The following is a 20,214-nucleotide window of genomic DNA, read 5'->3' as shown; positions in this document are numbered from 1 at the left end:
AATACACAATACGATACATATCACAACACGAAACACATCACGATACAAAACACATCACGATGCAATATGATATGATACACATCACAATACGAAACACAATACGATACACATCAAAATAAAATACACATCACAATAGGAAGAAAATCACAATAGGAAAACACATCATGATATAATACACAATATGATATGATACATATCACAATACGAAGTACATCACAATACAATACACAATCCGATACAAATTACGATGCAAAATACACCACAATACACGATACATATCACAACACGAAACACATCACGATACAAAACACATCACGATGCAATATGATATGATACACATCACAATACGAAACACAATACGATACACATCAAAATAAAATACACATCACAATAGGAAGAAAATCACAATAGGAAAACACATCATGATATAATACACAATATGATATGATACATATCACAATACGAAGTACATCACAATACAATACACAATCCGATACACATTACGATGCAAAATACACCACAATACACGATACATATCACAACACGAAACACATCACGATACAAAACACATCACAATGCAATATGATATGATACACATCACAATACGAAACACAATACGATACACATCAAAATAAAATACACATCACAATAGGAAGAAAATCACAATAGGAAACCACATCATGATACAAAACACATCGCAATACAACACACAATATGATACATATCACAATGAGAAACACATCATGATACGAAAAACATCACAATACGATACACAATCCTATATATATCACAATACGAAACACATCAAAATAAAATACACATCACAATGAGAAACATCACACTACGAACCACATGATACAAAACACATCACAATATAACACACAATATGATACACATCACAATATGAAACACATCAGGATACGAAAAACATCACAATCCAATACACAATATGAGACATATCACAATGCGACACACATCACGATACAATACATATCACAATATGAAGTACATAAAAAAAAACACACATCACAATAAGAAACATCATAATACAAAACACATCACAATACAAAGTATATCACGATACAATACACGAGCCGATACACATTACGATGCAAAACAGACCAGAATACACAAATACGAAAAAATATACGAAACTCATCAAAATAAAATACACATCACAATACGAAGTACATCAAAATACAATACACAATCCGATACACATTACGATGCAAAATACACCACAATACACAATACGATACATATCACAACACGAAACACATCACGATACAAAACACATCACGATGCAATATGATATGATACCCATCACAATACGAAACACAATACGATACACATCAAAATAAAATATACATCACAATAGGAAAACACATCATGATACAAAACACATCGCAATACAACACACAATATGATACATATCACAACACGAAACACATCACGATACAAAACACATCACGATGCAATATGATATGATACACATCACAATACGAAACACAATACGATACACATCAAAATAAAATATACATCACAATAGGAAAACACATCATGATACAAAACACATCGCAATACAACACACAATATGATACATATCACAATAAGAAACACATCATGATACGAAAAACATCACAATACGATACACAATCCTATATATATCACAATACGAAACACATCAAAATAAAATACACATCACAATGAGAAACATCACACTACGAACCACATGATACAAAACACATCACAATACCTGAACGATACGATACACAATATGATACGATACACATAACGATACAAAACACATCATATCCTAGCTTTTATCACAACAAAAATCAATTTATTTTCGGGCCACATTAGTAGAAACACTAAACACATCAAAGACCTTTAGATTAACTTTATATATCTATATTAGAACGGATTGAATCCAGTGTTTGTTACACAAGTGTGAGTGTTGTGATGATGGATTCATCCGAGCTGCCCTATTTAATGCTGGATCTAAAAGTTGGAAGCAATTTAAAGACACTCAGAGACGCGGGAGGTCTGTTCGTGGAGATGATGAGATGCTGTCATCAGTGGCTTCATCCTCTCGTCTCTTCTAATTACACGACTTCATTGTCACGCCTGATGTCGTGTCTTCACTCTCGCGTTAGCCGCGTACGCTAGCTCGCTAGGTGGTCAGCGGCGGACGAGAGAAGGCACGTGACCGAGGTAACAAAAGAGTCACGGTGTTTTTGATCAATGATCAATTACAGCTTGACCTTTTTTGAGCGAGAGCTTTTGTTGTGGTGACCAGAACGAAAATTGACCATTTCAAGAGGTTAACGTTGGTGTTTCTACGTGAAGAATTAGGACGGTTTCTTTAGGACTCGGTCATCCAGGAAAAACCTGGGACCAGCATACCTGGGATCTGAGATTATTTAGGGGTATTTCTGTTGTCCTGGATTATTTTAAGTGATTCAAATCTGGGATTTTTGGTATTTAAGGACTTAATTCGAGAGTTTTCGGAAATATGAAAAGCCGCACTTCATTAAGTGACCACTAGAGGCTGGTTGTAGGAAAACAGGAAGAGGCGTACACACAATAACGAAAAAATATATACTTTTACAGCATTACAATTATACTGGCTTTAATAATACAATCAAATTTAAATTATATTCTTGTTTCAGGGTTTTTCCGTGTTTTTGCCAGTTTTATACATAACACAAGCAGCCATTGAAGTAAAAAAGACCCGGCTTTTAGAAACCTTTCTGATCCAGATGGAACCACAGAACTCCCCTGAAAGGTATTCTAACACACCTATGATACAGGGTCAACAATACCATATATTGTGATACTGTAGTAAGAAGTATATATGTGTAGTATTGTCGAGTACTTGACTCTGGTGTTGCAAAATCTACAGACCACATGACTCTTGACGAAGTCATAACTGCTTTCATTTGTTTTCAAACTAAAATATGTCCAAACATCCACTTTAAAAAGCTGCTGGAGTCACCGTATCCTCTCGTCCTCAGTGATATGTTGTCACTTTAGCTATGGAGGACGTTATGACTGCTGCCACAGGACTCCACTAAGAGGTATTCGGGTATCTGGCACTCCCACGTTTGTATTATGTTGTCTTGGCCTTTTAGAGTTTTTTTTAATTTGTAGGTATTTTTAAAAATGTATTACTTGTGATTGCTTTACAAATAACTATTACTTACTAACGTACTTACTATTCATCTGTCCCTTGTTCCATCATAAACATTCACTCAATATTTCGTTGTAGCACGTCCATCTGTTTTTGAGCTATTTTGGAAAAGGATGTTAAAATAAACATAACCTCCAATTTTACAGTATGTTACAGTAATTTTAAGTATGAATTAAATCTCATCTGTCTTTATTTCCCTTTGAAGATATAATACCTAATAAGGGAAGTTTTTAAAGTCGTATTCTTGTAACTATTGATTTGCATAATAAGGGGCGTGGTTCACTTCACTACGAAGGTAGCGCGTATTAGCCTTATTGACTTTAACTAAACTGGCATAGTTTCATCAGCAAATCAAATTTCAGCCAAAACCGAAATTATTCTAAACTTGAAGACTGCATTTTTCAAAATGGCCGCCACCGCGGATTGGCTTCAAAACCGTGACATCAAAGATACAGCGTCATATAGAATGTTTAAAGATATAAATAATAATAATAATAATAATAATAATCTCTATTTATATAGCGCCTTTAAATGTGAGCCTTTCTTATTATTTTCTTTTTTTTCATGACATAAATATATTAATATTCATGCCATTGTGTACATTTTTGTGCTGCAATTAAACGTCCAGCCGCTAGATGGCAGCAGTCATTATGTCCTCCATTGAGTTACAACATATCACTGAGGACGAGAGGATACAGTGGACACTAGCAACTTTTTAAAGCTGGTGTTTGGACATATTTTGGTTTGCAAACAAATGAAAGCAGTTACGACTTCGTCAAGAGTCATGTGGTCTGTAAATACTACAACACCAGAGTCAAGTACTCAACAATACTACAAATATAGCATGGTTTCTACAGTATCATTCAACATCGTACCGTACCGGCTAACTTAGTTTGACTTCCCCCGATGTAAAATAAAACCTATAAAGTACAAATATAAGGCTTGAAATGATGTCCACAAGTTGTTCCTCTGCTTCAAACTTTTTGAAAAAGAAAAAAGTTGCAACAGTTGCTCACGAGCGTGGGCGTCGGCACGTTTTTTTTTTTTTTTTTAAGTCAGAACTTCTTTGTGTTGTGGGAAACCTTTTTACGCAGCAATTACTTGCCCTTCAATCCCAAGGCGACGTGGTGTGGGTGGAAAAAGCTTCTGTTAATCACAAATTGTGTTTTCGGTACATCTTGTTTCTCCGTCTGAGCACTTTGGGCGTCGGAGAGAGGAGCCCGTTATTGTCACGCGTGAGCCGGAGACGGATTATCGATCATTAGCCTCGTGTTAACTTTGGCCTTTTTGTTTTTTTTCGCCAAGGGTTTTTGCACCGACGACCCCAACGGCTCTACGCCGGCCGACACCGACACAGGAGGGTAATTACACCGAACAAAAGGCCGATCGTCACACCTTCACTCCCCTCTTGGCTCGTCGTTTTTACCCCCCCCCCCCCCCCCCCCCACCATCGGACCCCCATGCATTACTGTAACACAAAAATTGTGTTTGAGACACAAGCACTTCAAACACAAGTGTGAGTCTATGTGAGTGGCCAGGCAGGCTGCAGAGTGTGAGTCAGTGCGGGGGTGTGCACATGTGGAGTGAAGGTAAAAAAAAAAGGGGGTCGGTGGTGGTGGTGGTGGGCCGGGGTGGTGGGAGGGGGGGGGGGGGGGGCGAATAATGCTGAGTGGCAGTTGATAATACCAGAGTGTTATATCAGCATCTGCCCTATGGCTTCACGCTTACCTTTTCGCCAGATCCGTCTGTTGCCATCAAAGACACACACACACACACACACACACACACAGCCTCATGACAGACACAAGCGTCGAACAGTAACCCCCCCCCCCCCCTGCACCAAATCTAATCAAAAAGAGGTTATGTGGCGCCCGAAGCTATCGCGGCAAATTGCAACTTCATTTGAGGTTGGCATATCTGATCTGCTCGCAACAAATCGCGCGTTTTTTTTTTTTTTCTTCCTTCTCCGGGCTCGTGGCGGGAAATGAGATGCGAGCCTTCGATTGTTCCAACAACTCCCATTACAGCGGGAGAGTGTGTCACCTGCGAGACGTCGCTTTAATTGTACACGCCGTCGTACACAGAAGACGATAATTGATGGGGGTGATTATCTCGGGGGGCCGCGGCGACAGACGGAGCGCGGCTTCCAAGAGGAAGGTTTTTATAAACGATGAAAGAGTTGTACGCTTAAGACGACCCTCTAGGGAAGTACATCTGTGACTTTTGATAGTATTGATAGTTGAATTGAGGTTGTATTGCAATGTTAAAGTTTTTTTTTTTTAATTTAATTTAATTATTTTTTTTATATATATATTAATTAAAATAATTTCTAAATGTTATATACATTTTTTTTACACATATAGTTTTATATCCTAATTCCAATAAGTCAATAATACATTTTCTAAATTCAATATTTTTAAATTCGTAGCCTTTTGAATTCAATATAAAAAAATATTATTTCAGCCAATCGTGCGACACCAAATGATCACGTGACGACGTTGAAACTATCAGTTTTATATCTTGAATTTAAAAGTTATAGCTCAGTGCTCGATTGCATTAGTCTGGTAAGAAGGTGCTATTATACCAACATGTTTATATTGAATTTAAACGGCTGCAAACTAAAAAATATTGAATTTCCAACTTTTTTTTGGGACTATTGGAATTAAAATATCTATGTGAAAAGAAAATAATTTTGTTTTATAAAATATAAGTTTCGTGTCAACTTTACGTTACTTTGAGAAGGCCGTGTTGCGTTAGCTAAACCGTAGCTCCTTGGCTTATTGTACAAACTGTTTTCAAAATTCCACAGATCGGCAAAACGAACAGTTTTAACAGATTTTAGACAATATATTCAAGTCAACATGCGGATGGTGAGAACAAGTCTTGTCAACAACAACTTGTCTGATGGGATCGAATGTTCCCCGCGAGCCATAATAAGTTATATTAGCCTCGGTCCAGATTTTTTTTAAAAAAGAGGGTTTTTTTTAATACACAAATTAACTTTCAGAGTTCTGTTCTTGTATTCACGTTTTTTCGGGACTATTCTATTAAAGTTTCCTGAAGACCAGATACTGTCACTCTACTACTATTTCCTGTTTAATGATAGTCAAATTAGACGAGTTAGATACACAATGTTATATATCATTAATCACTATTGTATTGAAAAGTGTCTCCACACGTTATACTCCTTGTTGACGGCGCCGACATCGTAACTCATTTTCGGTTAAATCTTCTGTTTTTCGATTGTAACTATACGTCACTTTGAGAGGCCGAAAGTATCACAAGATTCCACAGATCGGGGAAACGACAGTTTTAACTGCTTTTTGACAATACATTCAAAAATTCACTGATGAATATTCATATGGCCAGACCAATTGGTTTAAAGGGGCCAGAGGAGGCCTGTAAGCCACAGGTTTACACCAACATTCCACCCAGTAAATGGAGCTATACATAGCTACCGCCAACCTTAGGCGACCAAGTTACCTCCAGGAAAACAAAAAGATTCCCAGTACAGTCAGAAATATTTGGTTCTGATTTTCAAATAATTAGGTATGTTTCAACAACAATTACTTCTTGATTCCAGTTTGTTTGTTTTTTTGCTTCAACTTTCTAACTGGAATTTTCTTCCGCTTGACCTGTACTTATTATGATTTCACCTGGACTTTTTCCTGGTCTCCTCCAGGTGAAACCTCCTCAATGAGCGTCGACTGCTAAACCTGGTCACGACTCCATTTTTCTAAATCACCTGTTTTTTATCAGGATAGATTCTAGAGAAAGGGAAGACTTCCCTGATTCAAGAAGAAATGCTTGGACTCACTGCAAACATGTTCTCTGACCATGGAATTATACGGAGCGACTGGACCTTCAAGTAGCAATCTGTGCCGTTCCAAAAACTTGATTTCTAAAGTTTCCAGAGATTCGTTTTTCCGGGTTTTTCCGGGTTTTCTTTCAGTTCTAAAAAGAACAGAGGAAGTTCAACGCCTTACAGGTGAATAAAACCTGGCCTTCAAAACCTTCCTGGGTCCAGATGGAACCTCAGACCACCACGAATATTGAATCATAAACAATCCCATGAGGATTATCCCTGAATGAAGTCCTTCTGTTTTGGGGTGATTTGGGAAAAGGACCGACAGATATACCGGGCGATATAAAACATAACCTCTTGGCAGGTCAAGGACACAACAGCACTGGTCATGTCCCTAGAGATGGGGCCTCCTTGGGGGATCCTCCTTCATATCCGGGCAAACCTTAACTGGTGTCCTTCAGAGGACTTATTGAAAGGGTCCAAAGCCCTGGATGAGGTCAAAGGTTGTTCCTAGAGCTAGTGGTAAAGGTAAGTAAAGAACCTGAAAAACTCTATGACGTAGTTTATAGACAGTATATCAGTAAATATCAAGTGATTCTGGCCTTTATTTGACTTGTTAATCCAGATTTAAGCAACTCTCTGGTCCGGACTCAAGTGACGTCTGTTGTCTCGTAGCCTCGTTGACATGAGCCGCCAACAGTCTTGTGTCGCTGTGTTTGCTTCGATGCCATTGGTTGTTTGTTGGTTTTTTTTCCATTCCACGGTTGAGTCACAGAGTCTGGAGAAGTTGTTTGCGTCTGATGTTTTTTTGTGAGTTCTGTCAATCAACGGGGAGTCAAGTGTGTAGGATACGATGACACACCGTTTTTTTTTTAAAGGCCTTGACAAATATCAGACGAATGAATACACAACAAGACACACAATGAGAAATTGGTTTCTACTCTGAGTCCCTGAGAGAAGATCCGGCATCATGTGGTCACTCGATCAGTATTTTCTTTAAACCAAGATAAGATATTGATACACTGATGTATCACAATTTTCTTTTCACGGTACTAAATCCAATATATTGGTTTTCATATCATATATAATTATTTTATCATAATTTGATTTTATATTTACTGTACAATTAACACAAACATATTCACAGCGTTTGTTCATTTTTGTGTTGCAATTAAACTTCATGCCGCTAGATGGCAGAAGTCATAATGACCTCCTCAGCTAATGAAATCCCGCAAGATCTCAAGGATGAGTCAGGACGAGAGGATACAGTGACTCCAGCAGCTTTTAAAGCTGATGTTTGGACAATTTTCGGTATCAAAACAAATGAAAACAACTTTGTTGTTGCATGGTATACACTTCAATAAGTGTGTGTAAAATAAATACATCGATTTTTTAAAATAATATTTACAATTAACATGCTAATATTCATGGTGTTTGTTAATTTTTTATGTTGCGAATAAACATCAGATCGCCAGATGGCAGCAGTCATTGGATCGTCTGCAGCTAATGAAACAATGAAATCTCGCAAGAGCCCAAGTATGACTGAGGACGAGAGGATACAGTGACTCCGGGAGCTGATGTTTTGACATGTTTTGGTTTGAAAACAAATGAAAGCAGTTACGACTTCGTCAAGAGTCTTGTGGTCTGTAAATACTACAACACCAGAGTCAAGTACTCGACAGTACTACACATATATACTCGTTACTATTGATCACAAAACATCATAATGACAACTGCCAATACACACCCCTAATACAAACACCCTGAAAGAGAATTATGAAAAAGTGATTCTGAAAACACATCAATTCATTCCGACATTTTAAATGTCTTTTATTCACACAGTTATAACATGTTGCCACATGAGTTTTTCCGGGCACCACAGGGTCGCCGGTGTCACGGCGACAGAGGAGCACAATGTCCTGCTCCATCAACGACAGCAGCCAGAAATAATTTGAGACAGCGGGCGGAAAATTGTGCAATCCCTGGAAATTGAACAGAAATTGAGCGAGACTTTCTCTTCCCGTGTGTGGCCCCCCCCTGGGAAGAAAGACCCTTGGGGGGGCCCACCGATCGGACGAGAGCTCAACAGGCTGATCTCTGGAGAGCTGCCCCGATTCCCATCAATGATCCCACACCTTTCCAAAAACGACCTTAATTAAAAGAGCCCGGGTCAGGGTTTTTTGAGCCTCGGACTCGGACTCACGCTCGCCCGCCAAAGGAGGGACGGAGGGGAAAAAACGACTCACTTTTCCACGTCCATTGAGGAAAAAAAAGCTACATTTTCATTCATGCCATTTCCGTTCATTCATCAGCCGGGGCCAGCCTCGACTCACGGTGCCATCTCCACACCAACGTTCTTATCAATGGACGTGACGTCAGCACTGCCTGCAGCAGGGGGGAGGGTGGAGGAGGGGTGTGGGGGGGGGGACGAGTCACGTGGTCCACGGAGGGTATATACAATAAAGTTGCGCTGGCCGTGGTGCTGAAAACACTGACTAAATTGTACATAAGCACCACTGCAGCGCAACTATAGTGGTTTTTCTTCATGTTGGCAGTTAAAGGAGACGACTGAATTTCTCTTTCTTGACTTATCCACCACTCAGAATTTTTGGCTGTTTTTTTTTCTCAACCCTTCCCCACACACAGTGGGACTCCAGGTAAGTGGAACTAAAAACCTGCTTCTATTGTGTTTGTCAAGCTTTCAGTGTGTGAATGACTTTTCTTTCGTTTGGTTATTAAAAAAAACAACCCATTGACATGTTTTTGAATCGAAAACTAAACGAAAAATTAGGATACTGAAAATAAAAACGTGTTTGTCTGTTAAATGTATTTAATTTTGATTTAAGACTTTTTGTTTCAATTTTTTTATGTTAAGAAATACACTTTAAATCATTACTTAATATACTAAAATCCTTTTTCATGATTGAAATAAAAACGTCAAAAATAAGATGAATAACAGTAATAAATCCGTTCATTTTTAAAAATGCGTTTTTCCTCCATAAATTGCGTTAAACACCGAATCATTTTAATACGACTGTGCAGTGAAATTTCTCCGCATTCCTCCAGTGGGAAGAATCGTGCCCACCTTATGAGGACAAAGCTCGGTTTCTATAGCAGCTGCCCTCTCCCCCATTGCACAAAAAAAAGGGGGGCTTCGTCCACTAAAAATGTGGGAGCTGATCCACTCGTGGGCTCAGAAACCTGCAGGGTTCAACAGCCTTGGATCGCACATTTACGCACGACTTCTCCAAAACGTTCCGCCGCTTTATTTCTTCTTTTTTTTTGACGCACAAGATCCTTAAAAAAAACACGGATTTTTCGTTTCTATTTTTCCTGAATCGGTTTTGCGTAAAAAATGGCAGATGCGCACATTTTCTCCCGCAGGAACAGGTGAGAAACGATCATTTAAACAAGAAATAGTTTCAAACAGGCGCAGTTCTGTGAGGATTGATTGAAGAATGAACGAGATAAAATGTTTGTTTTTTTGCCAGACGTTTAATATATTTGCGCATTTTTTTTTATGAAAACGGGACTCATTTCGTTTGGCATCAGTCGGAAAAAATAAGTAACGGAATCAAAACGCCTTTTTTTCTTTTTAAATTCTAAATATGTGCGACATAAACGAACATTTATTCGGATTCACTCGTTCAAACCCGAGTGTATAAACGAAAATGCGCTGCTGCGCCTCCATACTGTTGCGCTCCAGACACTCGTTTTAATCTTTTATTTAAACAATTGTTTTTTTAAGTGATAATTTCACTGGATAAATTAAGAACATTATTAAAGACATAAACAATCCAGTAAATGCAGTTAAAAAAAAAGGAAAATACAAAAATCTAAATGTTCAAAATATCATTATTAGATCAGGTTTTATTTCCAAAATGACTGCAGAAAAAAAAATGATTAAAAAAAGAAAAAGAAAATGACGAATGTGACGTTTCTTCTTCCCCCGCTTTTCTCCTCCGTGTCTTCTCCAGGTGCTTCACCTCCCTCCTGCCAGTTCTGCATGGTCATGACCGGTCATCACGCCCCTTCCTCAGCCCACCTCGTCCTATTGGTTCTGCTCCTTGTAATTCCACGGCTGGCCGGCGCCGCCCCCGCGGGGGGCGCAGGAGGGGCGGGAGGTGCGGAGGGGCGAACCCGCGCCGAAAAACAGGACCGCCTCGACGACCCCTTCCTCGCGCCCCCGTCCGAGACCTCGTCCAGGGCGGAGAACGCGTCGCAAGATGACCCCGCCGATAAAACCCTAGACCCGGCGGCGCGGGTGCTCTCGGTTCTCCTGGAGGCTTTGGACCACCAGAGTGACAACAGAGACTGGGAGGGGAGTCAGGATGTAGACCTGAAGGGTGGGGAGATAAGAGAGAGGGGGGCCGAGGAGGACGGGGAAGGACGGGCGGCTGATAAGACTATTGAACAGCTAATTGTAAGTCAATTGGCGGCGGCTGAGGGCGAGGAGAAAAGTGAAGATTTCACCAGCGAAGAAGATGGAGGGTGGTCCGCGGAGAAAGGAAGGGAGGGTAAAGAAGGGCGAAATCCTCTGCTGGTGGCCGATGCTTCTTTGCAGCGCAGAATTAGGGGGTACTTCCAAAACATTGACTTGGGCCTCCAAGACAATGAGATCCTGCCGCCGCTGAAGGGATACAAGGCTTACAACACTCAGCTGGCCTGGGCCGGGAAGAAGAAGCACTGGCAGGAGAACCAGCCCAGCGAGAGGCGCACCAAGGGCGGCAACTACATGGACGACTTCGAGGACGGAGGGGAGGAGATGGAGGAGGAGCTGGAGGAGGAAGAGGAGAGCCTGGCCCACATGGAGGAGGAGGCCCGGGCTCAGGCGGAGAAGCAGGAGGTGCTGAGGCAGCAGGAGGAGGCGGAGCGGGCCCGGGAGGAGGAGCAGAGGCTGGCGGACATCGCCTCCGACATGGTGCTGCAGTACATGGGCAGGAAGCAGCAGAACTTCCTGAAGCCCCGGCAGAAGAGCTCGGGCGCGGCCAGCAACACGGCCGAGGACAAGCGCTCCGAGGAGGTGGGCCAGGACGACGACGACGACGACGACATGGACCAGCAGATGATCGACCGGCTGATCGAGATCAGCAGCAAGCTGCACCTGCCGGCCGACGACGTCATCGAGATCATCAGCGACGTGGAGGAGAAGAAGAAGAAGCGGAAAGAGTTGCTGCAGCAGCCGAGCAACGGCGGCGGCGCCGTCATGCCTCGCTTCAGGCCCCTGGTGCCTCCGCCCCTCGCCTTCCCGTCCAAGCACCACTACGCGGCTCCCAAGAACCCCAAGAAAGCCGGACACAAGTACAAGAACAAGAAGTGGCAGAAGTCGTACAAGAAGGACTACTGGTACCGGCCGCAGAAGCAGCTCGAGTACTGGTACAAGCCCACCAAACAGTTTCTGGCCTTCCCTTCGTACCCCTACTACCAGAAGCCATATCGAGCATACTACCCCGTCTATTTCCCGCACCCCAAACAACACTTCTACGGCAAGAGCCCACCTTCCAGAGAACAGCCATATGCCCCCCAGGAATTTGACTTGCCGGTCCCTAGGCGCAGACAAAGGCCCGGTAAGGGTCGCGGTCAGGGTTGGAGGCAGCCACCCAGTCTGCCTCTCAGTCCCTACATCTCCAACTACATCCTTCCTCACCCACGGACCTATCAACCTTTACCTCCCCCTAAACCCATCGCCCCTCCCCGGAGAGGCAGACAGCCCCCCTACTACTACCCGCAAGTCACGCCGGCCGAAGACTACGAGGAAGACGGGCTGGTGCCTCAGCTGGACAGCGAGGAGGAGCTGGAGAACTTTATCGAGAGGATCTACATGAAGCGTAGAATGTACTGAGACTTTTGAGGACATTTACGGTTCCAACAGATTCTTAAGCGGTGATTTAGCTGCGAGGGCGGGAAGTCTCCGAGAAGACTTGGACGGCGATTAAAAAAAAAAAAGGGCCCAAGAGCGACAAATTTGTGTTGTTTAACTCACGGTATTTTCGTTGATTCTTTTTCCAGAGAGACGATGTTCGGCCTCTTGCTCAGTTTACATTGTAAAAAAAAAAACAACAAAAAAACAGAACATACCGGCGTGTATGTCTGACTCCATTCAGGTTTAACCTCTGATGCATTTTCAGAGTTTTCTATCAGACAAACACACACAAAAGGGGAACCACGTTTACACAATCAACGTGTATCTCACCGTCGACACACACACGAATAACACCTTTGTTTGAATCTGTGGTTGCCTTCTTTGTTGGTGATCGGCAACTGTACACAGACACACAATCATTTTTCAGTTTTTCTGAATTCTGCCTTACAAGCATCAAGGTGAGCGTCATGTTTGCGTAGTCGAACCATCAACAGGTCCTAATGACAAAACCCTGTGGACTCCAAAAGCACAAACTTAAACTCAAAACACTTCCAACCTGGTGGACCGAGGGTTTTTCATTCATCCTGAACTCTGATAGCAGATTTAAAAAAAAAACCTCCATCGTCATCACTTCGCCAGGAGTCTTTTTTCATTTCATCCATATCCCTTTTAGTTGTTCCTTCACCAAAATATACTTGAATTCTCTCGATTTTATTCATTTTTTCCGGAATCATTTCAAAAAAAGTTCCAGGCCGGGGAGTCAGGGATTGTGCTAAAGCCGCTCAAATGCACGTCTTTCTACTTGCATCTTAAAAAATAGACAAAAAAAAATTTTACCAAAAAAAAAGAGGAAAAAATAAACGAAGAGAATGACGAAGATTGGTTGTTTTCTCTGAATAAAACTGTGAAAAAAAAAAAAAAAAGAATTTAAAAATCCTGAAAAAGGAAAGAGGCAGTGCCGCCGTCTGTCTTGTTCTGAGGTTGTTGTTGATGTCAACTCTAGCATTGTAAAATGTACAGTGTGAAATAAATATGCCTGTGTAATGTGTAAATAACAGCATGATGATTACTAGTTTTGCTATATTACAAAAATAAAAGCAATTATTTTATTAAAGTTCAGTTTTTTTAATGACTTGTGGTCGTGGTACGTACGTGTCTTTCCGCCGACGTGATCAATTCGAGACGACGAAAGCGAAGGACAATCAAAATCTGCAGGAATGCGAACAAAAAAAACAGAAAGAAAGAAAGAAAAGGGAGGAGTGAGCGAAGAACAGAATCACTCAGACGGCGGGAGGGAAGTGGTAACTGCAGTGATTGATGAGTCACATGATTGGTGGGTGAGTCATCCATCGGTACATATGTTGCGGCGGCAGAACACACACACACACACACACACACACACACACACACAGGAGGTTAAACACATTGTAACGGAAATCTTTACGACGTTTTTCGATGTCGCAACCTCGGCGGTCGTCAAACACTTGTTGACGCAGTGGTTCATTAATGACGAACCGCTTCAGCATATTCTCCAAAGACCTCAGCATGGTGTTGTAATTGAAAATCTTCTATTTATTATTCATTTATGAGGCTTAAAATCAAAATAAATTAATATGTTCACATTAATAGCTGTAGAGATACTAGTCTTTGATAGAAGGTACCAGTTAGTTCTTAGATGTGTCGGCCTATGAAGACGCTAGTCTTTAAGCTAAGCTAAAGTACCAGTTATTATTAATTTTATTATATTACTCTTCATTGTTGCCGATCCAGTAGAGGACATCTTTCAAACTCAAGGCCCAGGGACCATTGTAGGCCCACCAGGTCATTTTATGGGGTCGGTCAGATGTTTGGCCCAAAGAAAATTAAATTTAAGTTGCTAGCTATAGAGTTGCTAGTTTCTATGCTAAGCTTAGGTACCATTTGTATCAATATCGTTTTGCTTTTCCACAAGTGTCAAATTCATGGCCCCGGGGCCAAATCAGGAGTGCTGAAGGTTTTTTATTTGGCCGGCCAGATGTTTGGCCCAAAATAAATTCAATTTAAGTTGCTAGCTATAGAGTTGCTAGTTTTTATGCTAATCTAAAGTACCATTTGTATCAATATCATTTTGCTTTCCCACGAGTCAAACTTAAGGGCCCAGGGACCATTGTAGACGCACCAGGTCATTTTATGGGGCCGGCCAGATGTTTGGCCCAAAATAAATTCAATTTAAGTTGCTAGCCATAGAGTTGCTAGTTTCTATGCTAAGCTAAGGTACTATTATCAATATCTTTTTGTTTTTTCGTGTCACTGAAGGCCCAGGGGCCAAATCAGGCCCACTAAATTAAATTTATTTGGCCTGCCAGATGGTTGGCAAAAAAAGTAAAAAGCAAAGGATCTTAATGTTCATATCGTTAGCTATAAGGATGCTAGTCTTTAAGCTAAGCTAAAGCTACAATTACAGAACTATTACTCCAATGGCATATCAAACACAAGGCCCAGGGGCCAAATCAGGCCCTCTCAATTCTAATTATTTGGACTGCCAGATGGTTGGCAAAGAAAGGTAAAACTCAAAGGATCTTAATGCTCATATCGTTAACTATAAGGATGCTAGTCTCAAAGCTAAATCTACAGTTACATAGCTGTTTTTCCGATGGCCCGAGGGCCAAACCAGGGCCGCTAAAGTCCTTTTACGAGGCTGTTTAAGCTAAGCCATGGTACCATTTAAATTAGCATCATTTTGCTAAAACCACACGTGTCAACTCATGTTTATTGCGATCAACGATAAAAGTGGAAAAAAGGCGAAGACGACATCACTTCCTTTTAAGAAGTGATTTGCTCGACTCATGCTATATCTTTTCAACAAGAGCTCAAACTGCGGCGCAACAGAAACACAATGTCCTTGTCGAGCGGAAACATGAATATTTTGATTAAAAAGTCACGGCAGAAGAGAAAAGACCGTCTTACTTTCCTCACAGCGACGCAGACTTACGACAACATAATCAGCTCTTTTCTTTTTTCTTTTTTCTTCCCTCAGCCACTCCATCGCTCTCGTTTGGCTCTTTGACTCTTGTCGCCATGACGCCCAGAAATGTCTGGATCTTGAGCACTTTGGTCTCGTACTGGCTGAGGGGACATTTTTTTACACAATTGACTCCTGGACCTCGTTTCTGACGACGATTAAGTGTCTTTGTCCGTCACGAGGTTCTCGGGATTGTTTGTGTAGACGAGGACGAGGACATGATGTTCTGGAGAGAGACGAGAGGATGGAGTTTTTCCAATGAACTTCATTTTCAACTCGGAGGATCAGAAAGTAGAGATGAAGGGACGACGTACTGCTTATGTACCGTCAAATATAAGTAGATAAAGAAAAAACAAAACAAGAAAAGGATGTTTTAGAATGTGTTTTGTTCCCAACAAATTAACACAACACAACTTGGAGTTATTGTGCGTCTAATAATGACAATAATAATCCTGCTTTCATTGCTAACTTGCTACATGATGTTATCTACAAGTCAGAAAAAATATATATTTTATAAAACTTCAAGATCAAATTGTTAGGAAATATGTTTTAAAATGAGTCAACAGAAGTATAACTAGCTATAAAAATATATATATATATATATTCTTACAATAAAGTAAACAAGAAAGGAAAACAGTTTTGCTAGCATGTTGGATTAGCATTAAGCTAAATTAGTATTTATGTCCATACAACAAAAATCTTGTTTCAAATGCAATTTTTGCTTCATGGTTGGTTTTCATTGTCACTTTGTGTAGCTACAAATTTTGAAATATGCAGTTGATTAAAAAAAACAAACAGCTATGCTAATCGTGCTAGACCCGTTACGTGGCTAACCTAAGCTAACTTTTTTTTTTCTTTTTTTTTTAAATGTCTTACACAGTTTTGTGTTTTGCTAGCGGGAAAACATAATGTTAAAATTGAATTCGACTGAAACATAACTAGCAATGAAATAAAATATTCTTTCAATAAAGAAAACAAAAACAATAAAACACATCCCTCCTACTAGCTGATTGGATTTGCATTAAGCTAACATAGATGTTTTACTTTCATACATCAAAAATCTTCTTCAATTGTCATTTTTATTTCAAAGCTGGTTTGTGTCGTTTTCACGTTTAGAAATTTGTAATCGATTAAAATAAAAGCTGTGGCTAACCTCTGCTAACATTAAAAATACAAATCTTTTTGAATGTCCAATAATGACAATGTTATTCCTGCTTTCACTGCTAACTTGCTACACTATGTTATTTATAAACAAACAATAAAACCTGTTGACTGAAACAGTTGACTGAAACATATCTAGCTATGAACAAAATATTCTTACAATAAAGAAAGAAAAAATGAAAACACATATCTCCTGCTAGCTGGTTGGATTAGCATTAAGCTAATTAATGTTCATCAGTTAAAAAATCCTCTTCAAATGTAATTTTTGCTTCAAAGTTTGTTTTCATTGTCAGTTTGTGTAGTTTTTACATTCCAAAATGGGCAATCGGTGAAAATAAAATCCGTCATGCTAATAGTGCTAACCCTGCTACATGGCAAACCTCTGCTAACATCAAAAATAAAATTATTTTTGAACGTCTTACACAGTTTTTTTCCCAGTACAATTACACAACTCGGAGTAATTGTGCGTCCAATAATGAAAATAATATTCCTGCTTTATTTGCTAACTTGCCACATGGGGTTATTTATAAACATCACAACAACAAACTGTCCTAGCCAAAGCATCAAATTGTTGTTTAAACTTAAATTAAGTTGACTAATCCCTCCTGCTGGCTGGTTGGATTAGCATTAAGCTAACCTAGATGTTTACGTCTATAAATCAAATATCTCTTTTCTAATATAATTATAGATTCAGGGTTCATTGTCAGTTTAAACTTTGAAATGTGAAGTCGATTAAAAGAAGAAGAAAAAAATCATCCACCATGCTAATCCTGCTAGCATTGCTACGTTGCTAAGCTCAGCTAATGTCAAAGATAAACTACTTTATAACCTTTATGACTGATATTCTGAAAAATACTGTTTTTTATTTAATGTAACAAGGAAAGAACACTGATCAATAATATTCTGAATTATACAAGTATTTCATAAGTATTTCATACAATAAAACGTCAGGAGCCGAGTGGCATCCAGAACACACTGAGCAACATAATCAGTCTTTTGTAGCCGTACGTCTGACCGCGGCGCCCGTGGCTTCGCCACCAATTAACCCGTCGTGAAAATTTTCAAGCTATTATTTTCGTGTCAAACATCTTGTTCGGCGCCGCTTTACCGCCCCTACTGATATCTCACTAACACTTTTATTTTTTTCATTTTACGCCTCCGACTCCTACGTTTTTTTATATATATATATATTAAAAAAAAAAATCCACAGACAAAATTTAGCGTCGTCAAAATCGCTTCTATATGCCTGGTGGGAGTTCTATAATTAAAATGCAATTAGATTATTTAAAAAGCCTCCCGCTCCGACAGCAGCGGCGTCTGGTAAACATCCAGCTCCTCGGATCGTCGGCGACGGTGCAGAGAAGACACGCTTTTTAGTCGCTTTTTAATCGCACACTCTACGGCTTCGAGGCGACAAAACTCACGGAAATATAAAAATAAAATATCATGGCGGACGCCATTAAAGGAATTGCTCGCATTAGGTTGCGTGGCAACCCCTTGTGTTTTGTAATGGCTGTAAATTGTATACTCCGGTCAGAGCTCTTTTTGTTCACAACACATTAACACAACCATCGGTGTGTCCGATAATGACAATAATGATCCCGCTTTTGTTGCTAACTTGCTACATTATGTTGTTGATAAGCCGAACAAAGACATTCTCTCCTGCTTCATAATCAAACTGTCGGACAAAATGCTGCTAAAAGTAAAGTGATTCGACTATTAAAAGGAAAAAAACAAGAAAACATCCCTCCTGCTAGCTGTTAGCATTAAGCTAACCTATATTTTTGCCTCTTTACACCAAAAATAGATGATTTTTCAGATTTAAGATTATTTTTTACATGATGTAATGTGTGTGGGGATAAAACAAAATAGCCTCCATGCTAGTCGAGCTAGCTCCGCTATGTGGCTAACCTCCACTAATAGCAAAATAATAAAATATGTTTGAATTTTTTACACCATTTTGTTCCTTTGATAATTTACTACATTGTATAATGTATACGCTACAACAAAAACATTTTGTCCTGCTTAAAGATCATATGTTGGACAATATGCTGCTAAAAGTAAAGTGATTCGACTATTAAAAGGAAAGAGACAAGAAAACATTCCTCCTGTTAGCTGTTAGCATTAAGCTAACCTATATTTTTGCCTCTTTACACCAAAAAAAGATCTTTTAAATTGATTTTTCAGATTTAAGATTGTTTTTTTACATGATGTGATGTGTGTGGGGATAAAACAAAATAGCCGCCATGCTAATCGAGCTAACTCTGCTACGTGGCTAACCTCCACTAATAGCAAATAATAAAATGTGCTTGAATTTTTTACACTATTTTGTTTCTTTGATAATTTACTACATATATAAGCTACAACAAAAACATTTTGTCCTGCTTCAAGATCATATTGTTGGACAACATGTTGCTAAAAGTAAAGTGAGTGAAAACAACATTCTGCTAACTGGTTGGATTAGCATTGAGCTAACCTAGTTTTTCTTTAAGTCAAACATCTGATTTAAAATGTATTTTCTTTAATTCATGATTGTGTTTTCACATTATGTAACGTGTTAGGGGCTAAAACAAAATAGCCAACATGCTAGCTCCGCTATGTGGCTAACCTTTGTTAACCAAATAAAATGTTTGTTTTTTTATTTCTTCACACCAATTTTACACCAGTAAAATGAGTGGACAAGCACAGCTAGTAAATAAAACATCTTGCTAACTGGTTGAATTAGCATTGAGCTAACCTAGCTTTATTTACCAAGTCAAACATCGGATTTAAAATGTGTTTTTTGATTCCTGGTTGGATTTCATTGTCATTTTGTGTAGTTTATACGTAATTAAATGTACGTGGGGATAAAAAAAAAATAGCCATCATGCTAATTGTGCTAGCTTTGCATCAAAGAATCAAATGTTTTTAAATGTTATACACCGTTTTGTTTTGCTACCACCATCAGAGTACGGTGTGTCTGATACCGACAGACACAATCTACGGTTTTCATTGTCGGTTTGTCTAGTTCTTACATTTCGAAATGTGCGGTCGAAAAAATAAAAAAAGCATGCTAATTGTGCTAACCCGGCTACCTGGCTAACCAATGCTAACATCAAACATGTTTACAATATTAAACAGCTTTGTACCCGATATAATAACACAACTGAGAATCATTTTGCATCCAATTATGACAATAACATTCCCGCGTT

The 20,214-nt window shown here is 39.7% G+C and overlaps 1 protein-coding gene across 1 annotated transcript; it reads left to right on the top strand.

The window, feature by feature from the left end:
• Positions 1-9,284: 9,284 nt before the first annotated feature.
• On the top strand, positions 9,285-13,975 carry LOC148065924 (uncharacterized). The gene is made up of 3 exons (XM_087807998.1): positions 9,285-9,400; positions 9,431-9,655; positions 10,976-13,975. The coding sequence occupies exon 3, from the start codon at positions 11,005-11,007 to the stop codon at positions 12,838-12,840; it is 1,836 nt and encodes a 611-aa protein (XP_087664124.1). The 5' UTR covers positions 9,285-9,400; positions 9,431-9,655; positions 10,976-11,004; the 3' UTR covers positions 12,841-13,975.
• Positions 13,976-20,214: the final 6,239 nt, after the last annotated feature.

The sequence above is a fragment of the Callionymus lyra genome, chromosome 14 (assembly GCF_982586985.1).
Source record: "Callionymus lyra chromosome 14, fCalLyr1.hap1.1, whole genome shotgun sequence".
Taxonomy (NCBI): Eukaryota; Metazoa; Chordata; class Actinopteri; order Syngnathiformes; family Callionymidae; genus Callionymus; species Callionymus lyra.
This window is presented reverse-complemented; position numbering and strand designations above follow the sequence as displayed.